The sequence below is a fragment of the Staurois parvus genome, unplaced genomic scaffold, assembly GCF_062004578.1.
Source record: "Staurois parvus isolate SC_StPar_1 unplaced genomic scaffold, SC_StPar_1.0 ptg000365l, whole genome shotgun sequence".
NCBI lineage: Eukaryota > Metazoa > Chordata > Amphibia > Anura > Ranidae > Staurois > Staurois parvus.
The window spans coordinates 5283085-5310821 of NW_028318161.1; the positions used below are offsets into that span (position 1 = coordinate 5283085).

Genomic DNA, 27737 nt, shown 5'->3' on the forward strand with positions numbered 1-27737 from the left:
TGGGCAATAGGGGATCATGGGGCCCCTGTGTCCTTGCCCAAACTCAAAAAATACTATGAAAAAGGTACCAGGGGCATCTCATGGGGCCCCCTACTGACCCTGGGCCCTCGGGCAGTGCCCGAGTTTCCAAATGGTCAGTCCACCCCTGGACACTAGCAAACAGCCATTTCTGCACTGCATTTTGTGTGTTTGCATTTGCTTTTTTGATGCAGTTTGTGTTTATCTTTTTCTTGTTTCCAGGCAGATTTAAAACGCATCAAAAACACAACAAAAATGCAGCAAAAACACAATACATGCTTTTCTGCAGCATTTCCATTGAAGTCTATAGAATAAAAAATGCAACTCTTTGCGTTCAAAAAAGTCCCTGACCCTTTCCCAAAAACGCACTGGGTGAAAACGTGCAGATGTGAACATGTCCCATAGGAAATCATGTTAAATGGACTGTACTGCATTTTTGCACAATGCTGCAGAAAATGCTTAGGTGTGAACCTAGGGTTACTCTGAGCATCTCTCAGTTTTGTGGCAAAGCAGTGCAAGAGCATGAACATAAACACAGAGGAGTGGGGCTTGTGCCACTCAGTGAACTAAAAAAAAAGGATTTTACAGTTAGCACAAAAATCCCATTTTCTGTTTCGTCCATTGAGGAAAACGGAAATTCGGAGGGCAACAGAGCAACAACATCCCACATGTCCTATTGAAACATAACTGGGGACTGCCAATCGCCCAAAGGCTGCTTGAAGCAATCTGTTATCTAATGAGACTGAGCCCTTGGCCTGAAGGGGGAGCAGGCAATGGCAAAGAGGACTGAGAATCAACCTCCATATGGGAGGCACCCCACAACCTGACTCAAGCAAACAGACGATCCCATAAGATTAAGGGACGAGAGGCCATATAACTAATTGCAGTAGGCAAGCCTAAGAATCCTGAATTAGCTAGAACACAACAGCTTGCAAGATAGCTAAGGTATTTTGTTCCAGAGAGTCAAACAACTGAAGGGGTAGGGTGCAAGGAAGCACTTTCAGAAGGGTAGGAAAGGGAAGGAATATAAACTTTGGTACAAGATTGGTGAGTTGGAAATGACCAGAAGGGCTGAAAATAGCTGAAAATAGACTCCTTGGTCTCAAAACTTTACTGAAGAGCAATTTTTCTTACCCCTACTGTCTATCCAGATTTAGGGAGGATCCTGAACCCAAAGATCCAGTGATACATCAGAAAAAAACCCTATAATTCTGAGGTGACCACAGGAGACTGCAGTGCCTCAAAAAACTGTCTCTTCAGAAACAGATTGTTGGGTCACAGAAGATCACAGTGGCTGGTGGCCTGGCCTGTTCTGAGGCCTCTGGAAAGACAGATCTAGATGCTGCGAGGGGAAGGGTAGGGGACCAAGTATCCACAAGATACCTCCTCTACACTAAATGGTGGAACAGAGAGCACGGAGCACACAGAGGTGACAAAAAGGTGCCCGGCCATGCTATGGAAAGTTAGCAGTTTGTGCTTTAGCCTGTTTGGTCTAGCTCAGTCAGTTTTCAGAGGCAGGGTCACACCTGGGACCGTGCCATGGTTCTGGACCTGAAAACACTCCTCTGCTATATAACAAGTACATTTTAGAACTTGAAAGTGCCAAGGTACAGAGCACAGTGCCTGTAAGTCACATTTCATGCTAGACCGCAATTGTCCAGTCCAGGCTGGGGTATGGCTTTCAAAGCTAGTGCCGAGAAAACGCCAGTCCAGATAACTGCTATAAAGCATCCAGTTCAAGCAGCAGTGTAGCAAGGAATTTGACTGAAAGCACCACGGAAAGAATTCCACAAAGATGAAAAAGAAACCGCAAAAAAAAGTTAGATTTTTCACAGCAGAGCTGTGGAAGTGCATCCAACCTCCTAGGGCACAAGCAATATATTTATAGTTCAGAAAGTTCTACATGTTATGCTTACAGTGGATTTAACATTGTATTTTTTTTTCATGATCAACGTTATCTTGGAATTATGATCACGAGGGTCAACTTGTTGAAAGAGATATTTAATATCTAATGTAGACTGTGCCCTTTCCTGCTGGGCCTGAGCCAGGTGCTCTTTTTGTTTGCCCCAGAATATGAGAGCACCTCTGCACATCAACAGAATGAGTCTACTACCCCACTTACACAGAGAGTGCATTTGACTTCTGTTAAAAGAACCCCCAGATCTGGAGCATTGGTCAGCTGACAGAGAGAAGAAATTGGTATGTCAGGTTTCTACGGTGGTGAGCCCTTGAAAGCCAATTCAGGGTTCCCCAGATCGTGGAGTCTAAGCCCCAGCCTGCTTCTTCACCAGGAACCCTGATGGCGAGGATGGACTTTTAGCAAGCTGGAACCAGGTCCCAACCCCTAAGTACACTCAGCTAAAGAAGCGGAGACCACTCACATGTGTATAGTAAAGGTGGCAGGAGACAGAGAAAGATTTGGGAAACAAGCTGAGGTCAGGGCAGTAGGCAGGCAAGCACAAATTGTAGACTATGCTGCGGTCGATACATGGGAAATCAGACAAAGAATACAATACTAAGCAACCAGGAGCACAGAGAAACTAGGAAGCTGCTCAGGAAACGCAGGCTGCACTGAGCATGTCTTGTACAGGGAAGCAGACTGGGAGGTGGACTAGGGAGTGATTGAAGGGAAAGGGATATACTGTAAATCAACAGTATAGCAGGCAACACCAATAAGTGAACACAGAAGCCAACAACACATGAATAGGATCACAGATCTAGCAGAACCACTGCAGCAAGGAAGTAGGAAATTCACAGGCAGGAAACTGCAGGCTAAACAGTGACATGATGATTGAGGAAATTGCAATGTTACACTAAGATGGAATATGTCACATATGAAATTAAGAATACCTTGTGTAAATCTGGCATAAGATCCTGATACAGCGATCGGATCAGCATGTCCAATGTCCTCTGTCGCTTCTGAGCGAAAGTTGGTGTTTCCAGAGTTGCCTTCTCACCATTTATTACTGTAAGAGACAGAAGAGTGTACAAAACCACAACAGAATCAAAAGTATGAAAAAAGGAAAGAAACAGGTTAAATCTTAAAATGAAAGAGTTTTCAGTTACATCTCAGATGTGCACATATAAAGTCCCTCTACTGCCATCTCCCAGCGTTTCTCTCCTCCATACAAAGATTAGCAGAAGGACATGTAATCATGTCTTCTAGATGTATGTATGTACATCACCACTGAACAGCAGATAGATTTCTACAATATATACAATAACTAAGAAAGTAGACTTACACTTTACTAGAAGAAAATCCCTGAATTCTTGGTGGTCAGTGAAGACAGGAGGAGAGGGAAGTGGAGGCCCAAACAGTGGTACACTTTCTTCTGAAAATATCTTTAATCTGCCAGGTATCAGAATGAAGAACCAGAATTACACCCTTGGATGACTGTCATGTGTCATGTCAATGCTCACAGGCATGTAATCTCCCTGCAGTTGTGTACAAAGAGATGAGCAGTGCTGGGGGTTCTGCGGCTGCCTGACATTTCTTTTTTTGTTTTGCGTGGTCCTGCAGCTCAGCGCTGTGCAACACAAAAAAAAAAAAAGACAGGTCAGGCAGTCACGTGATCGCCAGCAAATCTGCGTCTGGTGTTTCAGTGACAGTAGGAGCTCAGAGTGGGAGGAAGTCTCCTTCCCTCCTCGCTCATTGACAGAGCCAAGAGAAGGTCTTCCTTTCACTGAGCTTCTGCTGCATATGGCGACTGAGTCTAGGGAGGGGGAGATCTGTACTGAGGGTTCTGCACCTGAGCGGGGTGGAGGATGGAGTATGTCTGTGTTGAGGATTCTTTATGGGAGGAAGGGGTGTCTGTACAGAGGATTCTTTACGGGGGGAAGGGCGGGTCTGTACGGAGGATTCTGTACTTGGGAAAGGCAGGGGGTCCATCTGTGCTGAAGGGTCCATGTGTGTTGGGGAGTTGAGCCTGTACTGAGGGATCTGTGTTGGGGGGTCAGTCTGTGCTGGGAGGAGAGTCTGTACTGAGGAGTTTGTGCTGGGTGTGGGTATGTACTTAGGGGTTTGTGCTGGGGGGTCCACTGTCCTGAGAGGCCATGTTGAGGGGGGGGGGGGAGGTGTCTGTACTTAGATGTCTTTGTTAGTGGGGAGTCTGTACTAGGGGCTGTAGGCTGGGAGGGAGCTTTAGAAATGTTAGGGGAGATCTGTACTGTGGGGGGTATGAGGGAAGGGGGATCGTTTGTACTGGGAAGAGGGGGTAAAATTGGTCATACTCTGTAAAGTGGCCTTATAACTTTCATTTTCAAAGTTCAACTGAAAAAACTGAAGCTCTAGTTTTGATAAATCCCCCACCCCCCTTTCATGTTTTAAGCTGGTCATACCTTTTACAATCTGATTGTACAATCTCCTTTAGATTTTGCAAAACTACTGTATGTGATACAAGGACAACCCTAAACAATGCATTCAAAATATACCAAATCAGTTAGTTGATGGGCTATAGGAAATTGTAGAATCAGATTGTATAGCGTATGGCAAGCCATACATATCATGCTCCTTACTTTTGCACTCTAAGTACACTACTTCTGAAGCTGAAGGTGTGTAAAAAAGGATATGTATTAGAACAGTTTAATTTTATTAAAATGAGTATGCTGATGTTTGTACATGTCTGTTACACTCTTTGCTTGTGGCACAGTCACGAAAACATATTTTGTGGGTAAAAGGACCGTGGTATATGTGTGCTAAGTATAGGGAAAGAAGGCTCAGGTTTTATTTTTTAAATATGCCCCTCCCACTGTTATTGGTATTTGCCTACAAACACAATTTAGTATGGTACACTGCGCACGCTGTTTTTTACTGCATACCTTATTTTTGGGGGGGGGGGGGTGTAAAAAAAAATGATCAGCCATGAGTGCCAGATGTGCTAGGTACGCCACTGTCTTCCTGAACTCACCTGTAACTGTCGTTCTGTTTGTTGTATCTCACTAAGGCAAAAATATCTGCAAACTTTATTAAGGAAAAAAAAGCTGAAGTCCAAAAATTCTTTGCTGCTGCCTGAATGAAGCTTAGTAACCTGAACTTCAGTATAAACCTAATTAGAGTCCCTGGTCATGGTTAGGACTGCTGAGACCAACTAAGCCAAAGTGGAGCAATCTTGTTTCCAGCACTAAATATTATCACTTCTTTCCCCTCACACATCCACAACCACTCCAAAGTTCCGGAAAGCAACAATGATGAAAGGATACGAGTGAAGTGAGAGCGGATCATAGAGGGCTTAAATGATGGAGAAGACTCTTCACCTTCCTGAAAGACGATGGTGACGATATCATTACCGATGTGTCGTTTTCTTTCTACCTGGAAAACACAGATTATCACTTTGGTGGACTACCGCTTTACCCCTATGACCACCATTATCATTCATTCCATTATTTCAGCCATGTGCTGTAGACTTGTATCTACAACCAGGGGCGGACTGACCATTCGAACACTCGGCACTGCCTGAGGGCCCCGGGTAAGTAGGGTGCCGCATGAAATGCCCCTGGTACCTTTTTTATAGGCTTTTTTGAGTGTGGGCAAGGACACAAGGGCCCCATGATTGTCTATTGCCTGGGGGCTCCATGAGTTGTCAGTCCGCCCCTGTCTACAACTATTATTTTACTAATGCTGGCTTAGGAAACATAAGACGTACCTGCTGTTTGTTCTCTTTTGAGTACGGTAACATTGTAGAGACATGAAACATTATTTCATGTCCTTGGTAAACAGTATAGACGGAATGCATTCCCGTTGTATCATCTGAAAGAAATGAGCAGGAAATAAAATATCTGTCAAACAAATCTTTCTGCTTAGTTTTTAAAATCTACTCCATAATCCACATTCATTAACTATTCGGCCCTGAGGACCACAAAGCGAAATGTACAGTAGTTGGCCCCTGCACTGGGCCACAGAACAGACAGTATGCTTGTTATTCCCTGGTAAGAATAAGATGAATACACTACTCCCATCAATATTTTCTAGGAAAATTACATATCCCCCCCCCGATGCCAACCCAGGTACAGTTGTATGTACCAGATGGCATAAAAGGGGCACTTACTTTTGGTGTCCAGTCCCCCCCTGTAACCGATCCAGCTCTTGAGCGTGATGGTGTCTCCTAGCAAATTTAATAACTTCTGGAAACTTTCACTTCCTGCTTCTGGAGGAAAAAAAGAGAGATGGAGTATTAATCTCATATATTAACATTTATTGAAAAAGAAATGTCTCAACAGTTAGTTTTCTTAGGGCTCTTTCACGTTGGTTGTAGAGGGGCAGTAAAAACAGGCAGCTTCAGAGTTTGACAGGTAGCATCATATGTCAGATTCACCCATTGAGATCAGATCCACATTACAACCATAAGCCAAGCGTTTGGCTTGCAGTTTCAACACAAGCCCACAATGTAAAATTGCCATTCTGCAATTTAAAAAAAAAAAGTGAAATATAGAAAAGCAGGTGTAAGTAGGTGGCAGTAATGCCTCTTGAAGCTTGCCAGCCACTGCTATAAAGCATCTACCACAAATCCCTTTTTAAAGAGTGGTAAGCTTACCGTCTGAAAGATCCTTTACTAACACAGCCACCAATCCATTCAGGGCACATACCCAGAAACAAGCTAGTATTCCACTTTAGTATAATTTTTACCCACAACAAGTTCCACTGTGAAGTAATATCTTCTGTGATGCAACACATATGTAGAGTTGGAATTTCCAAAGAGTTAAAAAGATAATATCAGAAAATCCATTCACTTTGTAATATTGTGCTATAATATGAACAGTAAAAATTAAGGATAAGGTTACTAAGGCGTTAAATAGGAACAACATTTTTTTTTCACAATTGCAGTTGCTGTCAGTAGCTTCTGATACACAGAGCTGGACAGGCAGTCAAACTATCCACAGAGCCTTCTAGAATAAACAGAGAGTGCCAATATCCTGGTGTAATCTGCTATGCATAGCTGTCAATTTGACAGCTGTCGGTGCTCTTGTACCAGTACCAGCAATGAGAGCAGCTCCTAATACGCAGATTGGACTCCAGCTGTCAATTTGACAGCCAAGAATTACAGGTAAAACTCAATACAAACACATACATGTCTCAGGTACTAGTCACATGTGTAATAAACAGTACTGTACCAGGTAAAATGGTACAATTGTACGGGGTGAATGAGACTTTTATGTAATCTCTATCTAAGTCAGATCAGCAGTTTTTCATAATGCTTCCAAAGAGAACTACAGCCTCTTGTAACTCTTAGAACTACAAAGGGCAGGGTTGAAACCCTGGAACACGTTACTGCCTGCGTTTTGAGCCATTCGGACAATCAGAATACCAGTAAACTCAGAGATTTAGCTAACAGATCAGCTGGTCATGGAAGATGTAAGCCAGGATGTCCTATTTCTCCAGTGAAAGGAAACATTTTCTTAGTAGCTGAACATGATCTAGGTCTGAGGTTTATATCAAAGTTTGTACTTTCACAGCATAGACAAATGGCACTCACCATTACTAAACATTTCATCATCTGTCAACTGTCCGTCTTTGGCATAAAGAACTCCAAATTTAAAATTCACAGAGCCCTAGATGGAAGAGGAAAAGAGAGAAGATGAGAGTAGGGGAAGACAGGAACCGGGTGGAAAAAGGTTGAGGACAATGAAGGGGAAAGAAGAGTGGTAAGCAGAGAGGAAAAGGACAAAAAGAAGAAAGCAAGACAGAGAGGAACGAGACACGAAAAGTGGAAGATAGAGAAAGGGAGAGGAAAGAAGAAAAAGAGAAAAAAGAAGGGGGAGAATACAAGAGAGAGGAAAATAATAGGTACAAGGAAACAAAAGAAAAGAGGAATAAAGGAAGAAGAGAGCAAGGCAGATAGGAATGGGAAAGGAAGAGTGGAAAAGAGAGGAAGCAGTAGAGAAGGGGAAAGGAAAGATGAAAAAAGGGAAGGGAAAGTATATGAGAGACAAGAAAACGATGGGTACATGGAGGGAAAAACAGAGTAAGGCATAGAGAAAGAGGAAGTAAACAAGAAGTGGAAAAGAATAAAAAGAAGCAGCAGAAAAGGGAAGAGAAGATCGGGGTAAGAAGTTAGAAGACAAGTGTGTGTGTGTTTGTATGTAAGAGGGAAGGGGGGATAGGAAAGAGAGAATGGATGAAGACGGGAAGTGCAAAGCAGAAAGAAAGAGAAGAAAGTTAAAGGATAGGAAAAGAATAAAAAGAAGGAAGCAAGAGAGGACAAGAAAGAAGAAAAAAACAAGTGGTGATTAGAGGGGGGAAAGGAGGAGGAAAGAGCAGGATCAGCGAATGTCATACACGGAACAATGCACCAATAAAGTACCTCTTCCCATGAAATGAGGTTAATTACACAACTGTGAGTGGACTGCCCTTATTACTCACATTTCCTACAATACCATCTAAATAATTTGACAATTCAGTTTTCAGGACAGTAAAATTATTTATTCAAAATTAGAGGGACCCCAGGACTGAGCTGCCAACCTATATTTACAGGTGAAACTCAAAAAATTAGAATATTTTTACTGTTGCATGTAATGAGTCTATCTCATATATTAGTTTCACCTTTTAAGTTGCATTACTGAAATAAATGAACTTTTGCACAATATTCTAATTTTTCGAGTTTCACCTGTATACTTGACCAATTTCTAACAAAATTTTGACATGTCAAAAAATTTTGCAGTCACGTTGCTAAAATATTAGACAGCCCACACTGACCACTTTATCTATTTTGCAACACTGATTAGTTACATTTTGTAATGATAAAATGTGATAAATGTAGGAGCTAGGCAGCTGCGATCACAATGCGGAGTGCTGCCCAGCACAAAACCAACATACAACCTGTGTAAATGTAATATACAGTACATCCTGTGTTTGGGAGGTAAATATAAGCATCCCAGTCAGCAGTAAACCAGTATGTGAATGATACATATTCAAATAAAGGAAAAACAAATGAATGCCTTTAACATTTGCATTTTTTCAAGGCCTATACAAAGAATCTCAACGGAAACCTATTATGAGGGAAATACAGTATATGTACGCCAATTACTGCTGGCCTTAATGTTTATCAGCTGGCTTCATAATATGTGAAATTACTGATACAGAAAATGTATGTAGATTAAGACCTTACTGGCTACATGCTTGCTGCAGGTCAGTCTCTAATAAAATATTGAAGCCAGGCAACTATAGCCTGCATACTTCCCTCATAACAGGTTCCCCTTAACTAGGCGGTTTTCTTAAAGTATTATCAGTAAACTTAAGGCCAGCTTGGCACCCTGACTTGGTTAATTCACACTTAAGTGTTTTGGAACACTGTGTTTATGGTGCTTTACAAAATAACCTACTTGCTGCATCTTTGGTTGTCAGTAGCATGCATGTTTAACAGGGATACAAATGCACCTAAAAAGCAGATGTGTGAATGTGCCCTAAAAACGCACTCTATCAAACTGCCCATCAGCAATATCTCCCTCTAATATGAATAAGCAGAAGACCAAAAATGGCAAAGCAAAACATACCTCCTGCTCTTCTAGAACCAGCAGATCCTGCAGAGAGATAGCACAAGCATCACTAAGAGCAGGAGTGCAAAGATGCAGCGCAAGCACCATTAACAGCAGGAATACAAAGGTGCATTGTGCAATGGTATGAATGGTGACTAAAGGATAATTGTCAGCATCCTTTAAACTCATCTCTATCTGAACTTGAAAGTTGCATGCTTTTCTAATCCAAAATGGTGTGGGACAGTTAATTCAACACCCCCAGCACATGTAAAACAAAGGGGTGGGATGCTGGTGATATCAGCACCTTTATATTGATACATACCCATATTTAATCAAACATGGATGCTGATATCATCAACATCCCAGCTCTTTGTTTTAGACATGCTCAGGGCTGGTGAATGACCCGGCCTGCAGCTACTTGGACTACAAAAGAATGCAACTTTCAAGTTTGGATAGAGGTGAGTTATGCCTGATGTGCTGACAGTCCAGCGATGAGGAGGGAAGTCCCCCAATCAGGGAAAGAACACTAGTGGAAATAAATAATAATTTATATACAGTTGTGTTCAAAATAATAGCAATGTGTTGAAAAAAGTGAATAAAGCTCAAAATCCTTCTAATAGCTTTTATTTCCGTACACAAAAATACATTGGGAACACTACACATTCAATTCCAAATCAAAACATGAAGAAAAATATATCAAATTTGTGTTGTTCCTCTAAAAAAATTGAAGAAAAGTGATTAGACTGTTCAAAAAAATAGCAGTGTTTGTATTCTTCTTTACAAGCTCAAACATTCACTATATAAACTGAAAAATGTTTGAAGATTTTGCTTTCCTTTGAATCACTTAATTAATATTTAGTTGTATAAGCACTGTTTCTGAGAACTGCTGTACATCTGTGTTGCATGGAGTCAACCAACTTCTGGCACCTGTGAACAGGTATTCCAGCCCAGGATGATTGGACTACATTCCACAGTTCTTCTCTATTTCTTGGTTTTGCCTCAGAAACTGCATTTTTGATGTCACCCCACAAGCTTTCTATTGGATTAAGATCTGGGGATTGGGCTGGCCACTCCATAATGTCAATCTTGTTGGTCTGGAACCAAGATGTTGCACGTTTACTGGTGTGTTTGGGGTCGTTGTCTTGTTGGAACACCCATTTCAAGGGCATTTCCTCTTCAGCATAAGGCAGCATGACCTCTTCAGGTATTCTGATGTATTAAAACTGATCCATGATCCCTGGTATGCGATAAATAGGCCCAATACCGTAGTATGAGAAACATCCCCATATCATGATGCTTGCGCACCCATGCTTCACTGTCTTCACAGTGAGTCCTTGCCATTTTGGCTATTCTTCTATCCATTCGAATGGTAGTTTTTCGCTTTCTTCCACGTCTTTCAGGTTTTGGTTGCCATTTTAAAGCATTTGCGATCATTTTAGCTGAGCAGCCTATCATTTTCTGCACTTCTTTATATGTTTTCCCCTCTCCAATCCACTTTTTAATCAAGGTACGCTGTTCTTCTGAACAATGTCTAGAATGACCCATTTTCCTCAGAATTTCAGAGAGAAATGCACTGTAACCAGCATGTACATTTGCTGCCTTCCTTCCTTAAATAAGGGCAATAATTGCCACCTGTTTTTCAAAGAATGAATGACCTCACTAAGAACTCCACACTGCTATTATTTTGAACATGCCCCTTTCAATTAATGATTCAATTACACAGAATCAGCAGCATGCATGTCATGACTGTTGGGTCTGTTGGATTTCTATTATTCTACTACACCTGCTAGTAAATTATTTGCCATGTAGAAATATAATTTCTACCAAAAACAGTGATTGATCAGGTTAGTGATGTCTGACTGCTATTATTTTGAACACAACTGTATATACTGTATATACACACACACACACACACATATACATATACATACATATGCACATAGAACCTTGGTACCAAAAAAGTTGGAATGCTGTGTGAGCTGTACATAAAAAAAGAATGCATTGATTTGCAAATCTCATAAATTCATATTTTATTCACAAGTGAAAATAGAGAACATATCAAAGATATCAACTGAGTAGAAAAATACAATTTTTGGAAAAAAATAAGGTAATTTTGAAACAGATGGCAGCAACACCTCTCAAAAAAGTTGGGACAGGGCAACAACTGGCAAAGTAACTGGCACTAACAAGGAAGAGCTGGAAGAACATTTTACACCTACTTAGGTTAATTGGTAACAGGTCAGTAACATCACTGGGTAAAAAAAGAGCATCTTAGAGAGTCAGAGTGTCTCAGAAAAAATTGAGGACTTTAAATATATCATCATCTACAGTACATAATAACATCAAAAGATTCAGAGAATATGGAGAAATATGTGTGCAAGGCTGAAATGTAATTCTGGATGCCCATGATCTTGGGGCTCTCAAACGGCACTGCATTAAAAACGGGCATGATTCTGTGATGGATACCACTGAAATAGGGGATCAGGGAAATCTTCCAAAAATCACTGTATATGAACATAGCCGTGCCATCCAAAAATTTAAGATAAAACTCTATCATGCAAAGAAGAAATTTGAGCATGATCCAGAAACACTGCTGTCTTCTCTGGGTCAAGGCTCATTTAAAACGGTCTGTTGCAAAGTGCAAAACTGTTCCAATGGTCAGATGAATTGAAGTTTGACATTCTTTTTAGCACTCATAAGGGCTGCATCCTCTGGACTAATGAGGAGAGGGACCTTCTTATCAGAGTTCAGTTCAAAAGCCTGCATCTCTGATGGTATGAAGGCGCATTAGTACATATGGAATGGACAGCTCTGGAGAGGCACCATCAATGTTCAAAGATATATCCATGTTTTAGAGCAGCATATGCTCCCATCCACACAATGTCTTTTTCAGGGGAAGCTTTGCATATTTTAGCAGGACAAAACTAAACAGCAGGAGCACTCAGCTGGTCTGCCTGCAGTCCAGACCTTTCACCAACTGAAAATATCTTGCACACCTTGAAATGAAAAATACAACAAAGAAGATGCAGGACTGTTGAGCAGTTATAATTCTATATCAAGCAAGAATGAGAAAACATTCCTCCCAAAACTCCAGCAACTGGTTTCCTCATTTTCTAGATGGTTAAAGAGTGTTGTTAGAAGAAGAGAGGATGCTACACAGCGGTAAACATGGTCCTGTCCCAACGTTTTGAGATGTGTTACCTTATTTTTTTCTTAAACGCTTCCCGACCGCCCTATAGCAGAAGTACCTTGGAATGTCAATCACCGGGTCCTGGCTGCCAATTCTCAGCCGGGAGTTGGTGTTCGTCGGCAGAGCTGACAGGGAAGAGGTCTCTATGTAAACAACACAGATCTCTCCCCTGTCAGCACAAACAGGCTGCTTTGTATTGCTCTGCACAGCAGAATGCCCGCCGCAATCCCACAATAAGTCGCTGATCGCTGCCATTACTAGTAAAAAAAAAATTCCAGTATATATACTGCCATTTGTTGACGCTATAACTTTCACGTAAACCAATTTAATTTACACATATTGGGATTTTTTTTAGCAAAGACATGTAGCAGAATACATTTTGGCCTAAATTTATGAAGAAATTTTATTTTTAACATTTTTTTTACTGGATATGTTTTATAGCATACAGTCAAAAATATTGGTTTTTTTTTCAGAATTGTTGGTCTTTTTTTGTTTATAGCACAAAAAATAAAAAACGCAGAGGTGATGAAATATCACCTAAAGAAAGCTCTATTTGTGGGAAAAACAGAACATACATTTTATTTATGTACAACATTGCATGACAGCGCCGTATCGCAAAAAATGGCCTGGTCAGGAAGGGGGGTAAATCCTCTGGAGGGCAAATGATGAATTTGCCCAATTTGAACATTTGATATGTTTTCTATTTTCTTTTATTGAGTTTCTGAGGTTTGCAAATTTCATTCTGGATTTATGTAGATTGTACACAGCGTCCCAACTTTGGAATTGGGGTTGTACATACATCATATGATTGCTAAAAAGAAACAATCAATCACTGTCACTGTCTAAACAAAACAGTGATTGCTTTCTTTGTATTACAGAGATAAGATTGCAGATACAGAGATCTGCTCATTAAAACACTGCCTTACCTTTTGAATCTCTGGATTAAGAATTTCACGAGGACTCTTCTCAAACCTGTCCAAATTCATGGCACTGTAACAGAAATATCAGTATAATTAGCCCTTCCCATTGTGTCCTGTGCTGCCAGCACCCAAAGTACACACTATCACATACAGTATGTCACACACTGACCTGACACACAGCATTTACCTTAATATAGATTTCACCGATAATGTTTTTGTGGGGCTATATGGAAGGCAGATTTTCTGTGTACCCTGACAAACAAGAGAAAGCACCTTTAATAAAGGGATTCATTACCACATAATGGAGCAAGTGTATTAAATGTTGAAAAATTCCTTGCAGTACAAAGTGTATCTAGCTTTACTCCCTCGTCTGTAAATGTTACGTAAATCTGCATACACAATCTACAGTCTGTATATACAATATTTCCTACATAGTCCAACATTAAGGCCTAGTTTACACTTGTGGTTAGGGGGCAGTAAAAAGAAGTAGCTGAGCCCTTAAGTTGTAAAGGCAGCTGTATGGGGACACATGCTGGGGCCATAATGCTTTGCATAGTGCGTCGATAACTATCCCCCCCCCATGCTTCGTTGGCTTTTAGGGAATTAATCAGATGGTGAGAAGGCAACATAATATCTCCTCAGTGTCTGTAAGATGACCTCTAAAAAGCAATCCATCATGGATCACTCTTAAGAAGGCTACCATTACGGTTAGTATATACAAGCCCTTATGCAGAGTGACGGTCTACCTAAACAATCCATTTAATGTGTAGCCAATCAAGCAGGCCTGTATTTTACACAATCATTGGTAGATCTAAATGAGATTATACCATCAGATTTTAGGTGTGTGGCCAGCTTTAATCAGACTGTTATGAGAGATTTGGAGCACTGTTTGTATGATGTGTCAGAGGCTGAATTGCCTTGTCAGATGATGGCTTCTGAACCCAGTGATATAGCTGCATGAAAGGGGGCAAAAGAAAAAAAGGTGATTAATGAAATAAACGTGGCGTTAAAAAGTAGTGAAAAGGACGTGAGGGAGTATATAAAAAAGGCAATGTCCTTGCATTATACAGCAGACTTTCCATCATACTTATGTCAGCTTGCCAAGGTTATAGTGGAAATTTAATGGATTATCAAAACGCTTTAAACTGCACTGGTGCAAAGGCCGTCTACTTCATTCCCTGGCCCCCACCCTAAATATCACAAGTTTCCTCTACCAGCTGCACACTAAAGTTCCCTATCACAAGAACAGCAGGAATACACACAGGATTCACCTGCTGACACAAAAACAGAAGTCTGTCAACTCTTCAGCTGCACCATCTGTCTGAGGAGAAAGACAGAAGGCGGTATGGAGCCAAACACATACAGGGATAACAATCAGTCTGGCTAAACATCTCACACACAGGCTGACAGCAGCAGCTAATGTCAGAGGACTTCTAACTCTGCCAGTAAATATTATTACATTCCGTCATCAATGGAAAGAAGCTCACAGTCTGTCCTGTGTGTTAACCATCAGTGATAAAATATCCCACCATTGTGTCACTTACTGTTTTCCGCCATAAGATTGCACGGTACTGCGGTATGCGCTGGTTATTTTGGTCAGAGAGGACCACAGATAGGAAAAATGGGTTTCGTTCCGCATCAGTTCCTATGTAGTTCTGGTGAACTGTTCAATGACAAATACAACATCACAGCACTTTCTATTTATTCTGTCAGGTTTATAGGAAGGACATTATACTGTAATCTGCAATCATAATTCATTACATAGATGACCCATTCTGGTCTTCGTGTATGTTGTGTGATTAATACATATATAGGTGTGAAGTTATGTTCTGTCTGTAAAGAGGGGAAGTGCAGGAAAGTGAAAATATGGCTGAAAGAGACACACCTTTACCGAGGAAATATTTGAAGTACCATCGTGTGTGATACTCCGGGTTTTCCAGATGTACGTCCGTTCTCCTCCATATACCCGGCGTGTATTCTGTATTCTGTAACACACGAAAGACATGGGTCAAAGCAAGAGATCACATGATTCATAGTATCAGGTATCCCTGGAGAAGTCACGTGTTATCGTGATGAAACATGTCGGATTAGAGCGTGGTGACGCAATTACGCATGGACGGCAGCCATTTTTGGACTCCCTATGCAAGCACCCTGACTGTGGGTTATACAGTTCATGCCTGGTGGGTCTATGACCCGATTTTAATGTGTGAGTAGGTCTTTGGCATTTGTGTATGGTATAATAAACTTTACTATATTACACTATGGTGTCTTTTTCTCTGATTCTCTGAGCCATTGGGAGAGTGGAGGAGTTTTGTAAAGGTGCCTTACCATTGTAATGGTTGATTAACCGTGGGCTGTGTGGAAGCTGATCCTGTGTCCATCCAGAGAGTGAGATTCATCCCACCTTGAACTATACTGGTGATTTGTTATGCCTTATGACTCCTTGAGGGTCAAAGATTGGAGGTAAGTGTGCACGCTAGATGGTGACAGATGGTCTGATGCACTTGAGCACATATTCATTTTCACTGTTGAAGATTGATTCATCACAGTTATACGTTTCGGACTTTGCACTATACGATTTATAAATATTGTTCATTCATGATCACATGTATTTATATTTGGTTAATATTTGTTTCACTTAAATCACCTATCACTTATATTTAGTCACATTCTTGATGGCATGTTTTTGGGATACACATTAGGTGCACCACTGTACACCTATATATTTATTAATACTATTTGTGTATTCAACCATTTAATATCAAGTTTCTTATGTCAGTTATCACATGGTATTAGCGCTACATCACCATATCTACTTATGATTCATAGTGCAGCCCTTGGTGATACACCTCTGTCTGGAGAAGTATTGTAGATAATTAAATAGATTATTAGCAGAGTAATATGAGCAATGATAGAGATTCTTTCAGATCAACACAAGTGACAAGGACTATAAACAGCAATATATATTATATAGGGTACTAGAATGAGCATAGACTAAGCAGCCTTCAAGGAGTCAATGTAGAAAGACATAATTAAAAACATATGAATAAATAAAATGAATGCAAGTGCTTTGGGTTGGAAGGATTCTATGAAGTTTCAGGCACTAGGTGACTTAGAATGGCTGAACGAAAGGAATCCTATTGAATAAAGAGAGTCCCCCGATGTATGGCAGTACATCTGCTTCCCTCTAATCCACTCTTACAAACATAAATATGTCTCTTGACCAATTTCACTGCCCTAATGGATTTACATCACGAACAGTACAATTCTAGGATATCAAAGAGGCAGATGAAACAGGGCAAACAAGAATATTTATTGGTCTATTTTATCTCTCTGGCTTAGTTCTTCTCAATGCAAAGAGCATCACCTGACACCAAGACTCACATCAGTGAGATTACAGGAAGCGGTGCCATACAGAGCCCTCTCCTTACTGTCAAAAAATGATTCTGGATTATATAGTATTTTTGAACTTTAACTTTAAAAATAAAATCCAGGCAAATATAAAATATTCTTCAATGCAATAATGGTATATAAAATATTAAGGTGTCTATTTATAAAACATTCATTGCATGAATGCTAGAAGCATTTGTGCAGGCTGAATGAAAAGTCACCATAATTTTTGTAAGATTAGTTCCTGTATCATCAGCTTCATCTAGTGGTCTACATATTTCTAAGGCATTGCAGAAATCTATACCACATTTTGCCCACTAACTGGAGTTTACAATACCGGCATTAATCTCTTTACTACAATGACATATGGTTCAGCTTGCACAAATGCTTCTGACACTTTTTAATATATTTATAAACAATATAGGGTCTGGGATTAAAAATACCATTTCAGTGTTTGCAGATGACACCAAACTGTGCAGTGGAATAACGTCCTTATAGGAGGTCTTCAATTTACAAGACGACCTCAATGCACTCTTTAATTGGGCAACTATGTGGCAAATGAGGTTTAATGGTGATAAATGTAAGGTTATGCACTTGCGGGCTAAGAATATGCATGCATCATACATACTAGGGGGGGTACAACTGGGGAAATCAATGGTGGAGAAGGATCTGGGGGTTCTGATAGATCACAAGCTTAATAATGGCATGCAATGCCAAGCTGCAATTTCTAAAGTGAGCAAAATCCTCTCTTGTATTAAAAGAGGTATAGACTCCAGAGAGAGAGATATCATATTACCCCTGTACAAATCATTAGTAATACCTCAACTGGAATATGCAGTTCAGTTTTGGGAACCAATTCACAAAAAGAACATTGGGGAACTGGAGAAAGTACAGAGAAGGGAAACCAAACTGATAAGAGGCATGGAGGAGCTCAGCTATGTGGAAAGATTAGAGGAACTGAATGTATTCTCTCTTGAGGAGAGGAGATTAAGGGGGGATATGATCAACATGTATAAATACATCAGTGGTTCATATAGTGAACTCAGTGTAGAGATACTCACCCTGAGGACATCACAGAGGACAAGGGGGCACTCTTTATGTCTGGAGGAAAAGAAATGTAATCTCCAAACACAGTGAGAGCTGTGAAAATGTGGAATAGACTCCCTTACTCCCTCTGGATCAATGTGGGTATAGGATTATAACTTTTTTTTTTTGTAGTTGAAGTGGATGGACTTTTGTTTTTTTTCAGCCAGACTAACTATATAACTATGACACTCAAGCAAGAAATGTTTATAAAAAGACCTCTAAGTGTATTTTTGAACATACCTAGTATAAATACCTGACTCTGAATAAAGCTCATTCTTTATAACCCTATGTACTGCAGTACAACATTTGAGGCCATTCAGGTGTTCTATATGCACATGTGTGCTGACAAGTAATATGCAGACAGGAAGAGAAGGTAGAGATGATCTTTTGCTGCTCCTTCATTGTCCAACAGAGGCTGGGAACAGAGGGGTTCCCTTAGTGTGTTGCTTAAAGCAGAACTAAAGTCCTGATTAATCGTCTCCTTTAATCGTCCGACGGTATCTCCTACCCGGGTTCTTCTGTGTGCTATGCTGCAGCTATCTTCATTGGCTGGTTTAGCATGATGTTGCTATTGCGCATGTGCAGGAATTCATAGACCTTGCCGGAATGTAAACGGAGCTGTTCTTGTGCAGCACAATGTAAATTCCAATGAACACTGAACAGGCAGTTAGGTTTATTTTCTAGCATTAGAAACATTGCACGTAAACAGCTTTGCCTGCTTGCAGTCTTTAAATCTATCACTTTAGTTCTGCTTTATAGTGCCCGTTCATATCGGAATGCAGTGTTGGAAACCAGTGTTCTGTGAGTTTCCCACACTGCGCTACTAACTCACTTGGTGTGTGATCTGCTGCAGGTGACAAATTTCTAAGACACCCCAAAACGCATATTGAATATTCAGTGCATTTGCCCAGATTGCATGGTACCGCAGTACCATGCGATCTGGTTGTGGTGCCTTGCATCACATAGAATCGCACAGGAACATGGAGCGTGTTGCTGTGTGATTCCAGTGTGGACTGGCACTTTTGTGCAGGTTAGTGAGGTTACCACGATGACTGTGCTGTCTGTTTGGTCTGTATATCTCAGGACAGGTTTTTCAGAAATTCGAATCGTTTGCCAGGTAAACAGCTCCCAGACAGTATATGTATTTCAGCTGTGCATCTGGCTCATTGCCTGGAGTTGAGCTCTCCCCTTCCAGGTGCACTTCTCTCTGTATGTATGTATCCACAGAACTGCCAGGGAGACTCAGTCTGTAGTCTAAAATTCTTATGTCCTACACTAGAAAAACTTCTAGCCAGAATTCCCTCCAGAATCACAGCACCAATCCAGATTTAATCAGGGCAGAAAAAATGAATATACGGATAACACAGCACCTTGCTAAATGTACCTACGGCTGATCAGTTCCACTGCCGACCTCTGTTCTGCACTGCTATGACGGTGACTGACTATTTACTAAACTAACTGAAAGAAAGATTCGGGATGACCACAGAAAACTGAGAAGGACACCAGCATTGCCAAAGCAATGAAAACTGAATTCAGAGAGGAGATTTACATGGGCCTTATGTGCCAGAGACCAAGAGACAGAAAAACATAATTCAGAAATACAGATCTGACACCTTGTTAAATATCGGATTATTCATCAATTTATGTACATAAAGTACTTGACTCTGAGCCCCATCTATATCCGTCATGACTGCAGAAAACCAGCAGTAAACAGGGAGTACAAATAACAGGCCACTTATCGTACATCCCTGAGAGCTCTCCATCAACCTAATTGCAGATATAAAATGGAAGAAACCGAATGATGTTCCTTGCCTCTTTACCTCGTCTGATGATCCGTTCTCCACCCGGAATCGCCCCGCTCTCTGGATGGCTCCATCCGCATCACTGGAGATCAACTGATAGGAATATCAAAGTAATGTAAATTAAAGGTGATTGACTAGAGCAGGAGTTATTACAATGAATAGCAAGATCAGATGCATAGACAGTAGTATAATGTATAACAGTGGCTCTTTGAATTGCATGTACAGTCATTTCAGGCCATATACTGCCAGATTGGAGGATCATGCTGTCATGGACAGATCGGGATACATAGTAAATAGCTTCCTTAGTCTGTAGACACCAACCATGGAACACATATGAGGAAACTTATACTGGGGTAACAGACGCAGCCAATCATGATCCAGAATTTATTTTCCTAGTGCAGCTTGCAGAATATTAAAAAAATGACTGATTGGCTGTGTTTTTCCTTTCCGTCAGTCATCACAAATCTTCCATGTTAGTTTTCTGCTCTTGCACAGATGTGGCAGCAATAAGACTAGAGGTAGCAAAATTTTCTGAGGGGAGAAATTCACGCCGGTCACATTACCTCTGCGTCCAATTAGTGTCATGGTACAGTGAAGGCAACACCAGCGTGCTAGGATAATTACTTATTGTCTTATTAATAGAATGTCAAGACATTTATGATGGTTTTTTGAAAAGGCTAAATGACAGCAAATTCCAGAGAAGGCACATCATTACGCTTAAGAGAACGGCATCTGTGGCATAATAAAAGCAGCAGCATCCCTATTATCCTTTGCTATATTTCCCAGGTTAGACTGTGGATAAAAATCAAAACAGAAAATAAAACTTATATCAAATATAGCCAGCAGAACAACCCAAGAAATGTATGGGAGTTTATGAGTACAGGTACAGAAAACTGCTGTAATTTAGTGAAATTTAGTCATTATTCAAAGAGGTTGGTCCTTTAGGGGGGGTTACGAGGTAAATGTACTGTACATTCGCATGGTAAACCGGACTATCCTATGTGATGTACATTCAACGGCCTGAACCTGACACAGAAAATCAAGGATTGCCGAAATGTTAATGATGACGACAGATAGTAATATTAATGAGGATCAGTCACAAATGGTGCAAAAACAGAATATTGGAGGGAATCCTATATCACATAGTGATAGGCGTGACCTCCCAGTCATAATATGTATTCTATCTAGCACCAGCCCACAAGATTTTACTGCCAATTTGTATCATATATAAAATGTATACACAGAACAGAATATATACAAAAATATTATTTCATTTATATACCAGTCAGAATTTAGACAAAAAAGTACATCATATGTATATTATAAATAGTTAAACAAAATATAGATTATTAAACAGAGGGCACAACCACAACATTTATAAGTTCTATGTGGAAGCCTATCATATTTTATTCCTATTTGTGAATAGTGAAAAGTGGCTCAGAACTAGCTCGTTATGTACAGAGGGATCTTTTTGAAAAGCTAAACGTGTTTTTAATAAGGCTATATTTACAGAAAGACTCTAAATGGATCTTTGATCTCACGGCCAATGTATTGATCCAAAGGCCAGTGTATCACCAGGCTTTAATAAACAGCTCAGTGTCAACCCATCCTGCTAGATCACTTCAGGCTGGCCCCTTTTTGCAGGTGTAGCTATGTAAAACATTAAAAATAAGTGCATATATTGCTTAAAACCCAGTAATACACTGTCTCACCTTGTTCTGCACATGCTCAGTTGCTCTCTATTTTTTAGGCACTGCTGTATTTGTAGAGGCCGATCTGCTGACAGCCTTAAAGCGGAAGTAAAACCTTCGATCTTTCCAAGGAAGCCGCTTCTGTTTGATCTGCAACTGCCATGGTGCTGCACATCTGATCAGTTATTACACCAGTCATTTGATGGTTTGACAGTTTGGTTGATGACACAAGCAAATGTGACAGTTGGCAATCGCAGCATTCTAGGAATGTAACTGCTATTTGAAACAGTTAAATCAATGGGTTTAGTTCTGCATTATGATTTACTGCTGTTCAGGGGCTCTGGGCTTCACCAAAATGGCAGCCTTCAGCAAGAAGAAACAGGAACAATGCTGGAGGCAATTTACAGCACACATTCATTTTGGTAGAATACTTAATATTTTTATCAAGTTTTATGGGTAAAGTTCTGCTTTACGACTTGGCTGTTAACTGCCTGACCAGTGTTCTAACAAATTACAGTTTAGAAACTGGTAGACTTCAATTAGGTATGTAAAATTTAGAAAATCTTTCCATCTCTGCCCCCCGGTGCTATCCCAGATAAGGCCACTGAGATGGAAAGTTCCAGTATGACACCAAATATATTTATAATTCAGACCAGACAGGAGGTACCATATGTAATAAACATTGAGAGCTTGACATCCGCATGTGGTGCCAGGAGGGGTGGAACTACTCATGACATGATTATCCCCCAATTTCATTATAATCAAAGGAGTCCTTGGCAGTATGTCTGTTATTGTTGTACATGAAGGGCAATGTGACACCAATATGAGAAACCTTTTACTCATAATGTTCTGAGATACCAGAAACCTCCCTCACACTCCAGAATTAAATCTTAGCATGTGTCATAAAAAAGTTACAGAGCTTAAGAGTTGATATCACTGAATTCATGAATAGAGAAGGTGGTAAGTGGAGACAGCAATACTGTTTGTTATTTTAATGTTGTAATTTTCAGGTGCCATTTTGAATGCCCAAGCAATGCTGGTATTTACGGGGCTGTAAAATGGCTGCTGCAGTATTTCGAACTGAAGACACACAAAACAAAATTACACCAGTAAAACAATTATTTTATAATAAGCCACTAACATGCCTGGTAAGCCTCATGAAATAAATATTTTTCCTTCAAAATTCATCCAGGATGGAGGGAAAATTAAATTGTCTAATCAGGGTAATTACCCTAATAGAACATAATGTCAGACAGATTATTATTCCACCCTCACCCTGAACCTACCGGAACACGGAAAACTTTATAATAGAATCTGATGCATCTGGTCTCTGTCACAGCAACGTCAACCAATTCCAAACCAACAAAGTGCCGTTCTACCAAGCCCAAACATTCTACATTTTCATGGCAGCTAGTATATCTGTATCCTATACAACCTATATGCTGTATTACATTACATTGAGTTTATATAGCGCCAAAGGGTTTGCTCAGCGCTGTACAATAGAGGGGGGGACAATACATGAAACATTACAGCAGCTACGAACAGCACACGAGGGGTAAGAGGGCCCTACTCTTTCGAGCTTACAATCTGGGAGGGAGGGGGTAGTGGTACAGGAGGAAGTGGCTGTGGGGGATGGAGTGGTAGGAGGAATGAAGGAGAGCAGCAGTTAGGTGAGGGTGGGGTAGGCTTCCCTGAAGAGGTGGGTTTTCAGGGAGCGCCTGAAGGTGAGGAGGGAAGGTGACAGTCTGATGGATTGGGGTAGTGAGTTCCAGAGGATGGGGGAGGACCTGGAGAAGTCTTGCAGACGTGCGTGTGAGGAGGAGACCAGGGAGCAAGATAGAAGGAGGTCCTGTGAAGAGCGAAGGGTACGGGTAGGGTGGTACTTGGGAATCAGGTCGGTGAGGTAGTTAGGGGCAGTGTTGTGAATGGCTTTGTAGGTCAGAGTGAGTAGTTTGAATTTGATGCGTTGGGCGATAGGGAGCCAGTGGAGGGAGAGGCAGAGGGGGGTGGCAGAGGTGGAGCGGCTGGTGAGGTGGATGAGTCTGGCAGCTGAGTTCAGGATGGTCTGAAGCGGGGAGAGTTTGCACTGGGGTAGGCCGGTGAGGAGGGAGTTGCAGTAGTCAAGGCGTGAGATAATCAGGGAGTGCACAAGTAGTTTAGCGGTGTCTGGGGTAAGGAAGGTGCGTATTTTGGCGATATTGCGGAGGTGGAGCCTGCATGTGTTTGTCAGTGATTTGACATGAGGTTGGAAGGAGAGGTTAGAGTCCAGAATGACCCCAAGGACTTTGGCTTGCGGGGCGGGATTGATGGTGGTGATGTTAGTAGTGATGGATAGGATGGGGGGGGGGGCGCGGGCAGGAGGGAAGACGAGAAGCTCGGTTTTGGAGAGGTTGAGTTTGAGGAAATGGAGCGACATCCAGTCAGAGATGTCGTTTAGGAGGTGAGTGATGCGGGCGGAGAAAGTGGAGGTGAGGTGAGGGGTGGAGAGGTAAATTTGAGTGTCATCAGCATAGAGATGGTAGTTGAAGCCGTGGGAGTGTATGAGTTTGCCAAGGGAGGAGGTGTAGATGGAGAAGAGAAGGGGTCCAAGGACAGAGCCCTGGGGGACCCCAACAGAGAGGGGGAGGGAAGGGGAGGTGGCACCATTGTAGGAAACGCTGAAGGAGCGTCGGGATAGGTAAGAGGAGAACCAGGAGAGAGCGGTGTCTCTGACGCCAAGGGAGAATAGTTTATTAAGGAGGAGGGGGTGGTCAACTGTGTCGAAGGCCGCGGAGAGGTCCAGGAGGAGGAGGACAGAGTAGTCGCCTTTGGCTTTGGCGGTAAGTAGGTCGTTGGTGATTTTGAGGAGGGCGGTTTCGGTGGAGTGTAGGGGACGGAAGCCGGACTGTAGTGGATCAAGGAGGTTGTTGTCAGTTAGGTGGGCGCTTAGGCGGTTGTAGACTAAGCGCTCCAGGAGTTTGGAAGTGAGTGGCAGCAGGGAGATGGGTCTGAGGTTGTTTGGGTCAGAGGGGTCCAGGGAGGGCTTTTTGAGTATGGGGGTGATGTGCGCATGCTTTAGGGAAGAGGGGAATACGCCGGTAGAGAGGGAGAGATTGAAGATGTGGGTGAGGGAGCAGATGAGGGAAGAGGGGGGTGACTGGAGGAGTCGAGAGGGGATAGGGTCTAGGGGGCAGGTAGTGAGGCGGGCTTCAGAGAAGACCCTGGTGACTTCCTCAGTGGTAGCGGGGCTGAAGGAGTGCAGAGCTGGTGGGGTTACGGTAAGCGGGGTCTTGGGTGTGGAGGGGGGCAGTGCGGTTGCGAGGTCAGAGGAGGGAAGAGATGAGGGGGAGATGGGGGGGGGGGAGGCTAGGTGGGGAGGTAGATTGCGAGTTGACTATGTCCTGACGGATAGCATCAATTTTATTGTGGAAATGAGTGGCAATCTCGTGGGCGGTGAGTGAGGTACTGAGTGGAGGAGGGGGGGGAGAGAGCAGGGAGTTGAAGGTGGAGAAGAGTCGGCGAGGGCAGGAGGAGAGGGTGTTAATCAGGTTTACGAAGTAAGCCTGCTTGGCGGCGTGGAGGGAGGAGGTGTAAGTGAGGAAGGCAGATTTGTAGAGGGAGAATGAACGGGGGGACCTGGTTTTGCGCCATAGTCTCTCCAGCGCACGACTGCGACGTTTGAGGCATTTAGTGTGGTCGTTCTGCCATGGTTGGAGCGGTCTGGGTTTGATGTAGCGTGTGGTTAGGGGTGCCAGAGAGTCTAGGGTAGCTGATAGTGAGTCGTTGTACGTGTTAGTGGCTAGGTCAGGACAAGACAGTGGAAGGATGCTGTCGTGTAGGCGGTCGGCAGCTGAGTGGAGGGGGGCCGGGTTCAGGTTGCGAAGGTTGCGGCTGGTGATGGTTTGGCGCTCTGGGGGGGGGGGGGGTTAGGGGAAGGGGAGATGGAGAACGTGAGGAGGTGGTGGTCGGAGAGAGGGAAGGGGGTGTTAGAGAACTGGTTGAGGGTACAGAGGTGGGAGAAGACGAGGTCCAGGGTGTTCCCAATGATGTGGGTGGAGGATTGAGTGTGCTGTGTGAGCGCGAAGGAGGAGGTTAGGTGGAGGAATTGGGAAGTAGCCGGGCTGTTGTCATTGATGGGGATATTGAAGTCACCGAGGATGATGGTTGGTAGCTCAGAGGAGAGGAAGAAGGGAAGCCAGGCAGCGAAGTCGTCCAGGAAGCGGGGTATGGATCCGGGAGGCCTGTAGATCACTGCGATCCTTAGGGGGGTGGGTGAGAAGAGCCGGATGCAGTGAGCCTCGAAGGAGGAGAAAGTTAGGGAGGGAGGATTAGGGAGGACCTGGAAGGTGCTCAGCGGTGATAGGAGCAGGCCGACCCCACCACCTTTGTGACCGCTCAGTCTTGGTGAATGGGACCAGACGAGACCTCCATAGGAGAGTGCCGCAGGGGAGGTGGAGTCAGTGGAAAAATACTGTAAAAATACATATATTTCATATAGAGGTAACAAAAACTATTACCAAACAAAAACAGTACACCTACAACAAATCCAAATATCCTTATATACTGTATATATCAGCAATCATTTCTGTATCACCTATATACATAATCTATATGTTACAGTAGGTACATTACTAGAAAACTGTAATCACCTATCACCAAACCAACATGTACATTAGGGCAGGAAGCTGCTCTGATACTTAGTCCTATGACTTAACAGCGGTGCCTTCTGGCCTTGGTTGCCACCATCACAATATCTACATAGGGGTTTATGTTTGCTCTATGTCTGTGGCCCTAGAGTATGAATATTTGTCAGTGGTGAGGGGAAATTCAAACATACAATTGAACACTGACCATTATTCTTTATTTCAGCCACCATCCCTTTCATCTCCAATGACATGACATAAAAATTAAATAAAAAATCTAACAGTAATGCAGTACTGGAAGTATTATACTCTCTGTCTTATATATGTAGTAGAATGCCCATTTACGCTTTACACTCAAATGCAGGCATAGGCCCTTTTAATTAAAATTGCCATATCTCCCTGGGTTCCTGGACATGCCCAGGAAAGATACATTCCTCATCTTTCCCTTCTTCCAGAGCTCAGAGAGACAATACCTGATAAGGCCCATGTAGCCCGGCAAATAATCTGAAGCCAGGTGAGAGGATATCCACTGTCAGAACCAATCAAAACCTAATAGCACAAGCTATCTCCAAAAGGCCCAGCTTGTGTGGTAAGCCCTTTCCATATTTCTATCAGAGTACTCCATTTTCAGTGGGGTGGCACTTTGTTCTCGGGGCTTGGTGTAACCACAATTTACAATTACTCCTTGTCTGATTGGCTGAATACCTATATCTTGCTAAAACATGTCATCTATGAACAGGATCAGCCATATCAGACAGTGAAAGCGCTGCCAGCAGTGCCAGATAGTACTACTCCAGAAGGAAGCAGGCAACCATCTCTGCAACAATGACTCTTATTCCTGGCAGGATTCCTGCAGCAAGAATTACCTATGAACACAGGGACAGGTCAGGAGATGGCATCCTGATCCGATCATATAGGATTCCACCGGCAGAGGTAGAAGTTAGATTTTAACACCGTGGATGAGGAAGCAAGAAAACTAATCCTGCTCTTATCTGCATAAGACCAGGATTCCATTGACAATGCAGTTAACCACTTAAAAGCAGTGTATAACCAAGTAGTGACATTTAGGGGACCTTAGGGCCCATTTAATCAGCATAAAGCAAAGAGTGGAAAGGTCCATTCTATACTATCCACTGCAACTGCAAGACATAGAAGCAGAAATATGCTGTAGACTGAGGGAGATGGCCTCTGCTGGGGTTACGCAGACAGATGATTGAAAGAACATTTTGTATATGGACTGCTGTCCAACAAGGTCAGAAAAATCCTAAAAGAGAAAGATAGTAGCAAGCCTAATTTAAAGTTCCATGAACTGTTAGACATTGCCATAGCATGTCAGGAGCAAAGGCATACCGGCTCGGATGCACCTATTGCCATCATAAGGGGGAAATCGACAGACCCGCCTGCAACCGAAAAGTTAGGAGGTGGAAAACTGACTGGTTCAGCAATAGAGAGAGTTATGTTGAAGCACAGACAGGAATACTCTTCTGAGAGGCAAAGAGGAGATGCCCCTCTTAGAAAAAGCAAACACTGCCTCAGAGGCAGCGAAGGTG

At 42.2% G+C, this 27737-nt stretch overlaps 1 protein-coding gene across 3 annotated transcripts in view; it reads right to left on the reverse strand.

Moving 5' to 3' along the window:
* The window catches only part of GARNL3 (GTPase activating Rap/RanGAP domain like 3), a 312374-nt gene that overhangs the window by 65661 nt on the left and 218976 nt on the right, over positions 1-27737 (reverse strand). For all 3 annotated transcript variants that reach the window (XM_089685234.1, XM_089685233.1, XM_089685232.1), the window contains 13 exons: positions 19893-19967; positions 15482-15581; positions 15141-15259; positions 13784-13848; positions 13603-13666; positions 9505-9531; positions 7488-7563; positions 6063-6161; positions 5661-5764; positions 5218-5326; positions 4926-4971; positions 3261-3367; positions 2869-2984 (listed from right to left, as the gene is read on the reverse strand). In XM_089685234.1, coding sequence (XP_089541360.1) covers positions 2869-2984; positions 3261-3367; positions 4926-4971; positions 5218-5326; positions 5661-5764; positions 6063-6161; positions 7488-7563; positions 9505-9531; positions 13603-13666; positions 13784-13848; positions 15141-15259; positions 15482-15581; positions 19893-19967 — 1107 coding nt within the window. The remainder of the gene's footprint in view (positions 1-2868; positions 2985-3260; positions 3368-4925; positions 4972-5217; positions 5327-5660; positions 5765-6062; positions 6162-7487; positions 7564-9504; positions 9532-13602; positions 13667-13783; positions 13849-15140; positions 15260-15481; positions 15582-19892; positions 19968-27737) is intronic.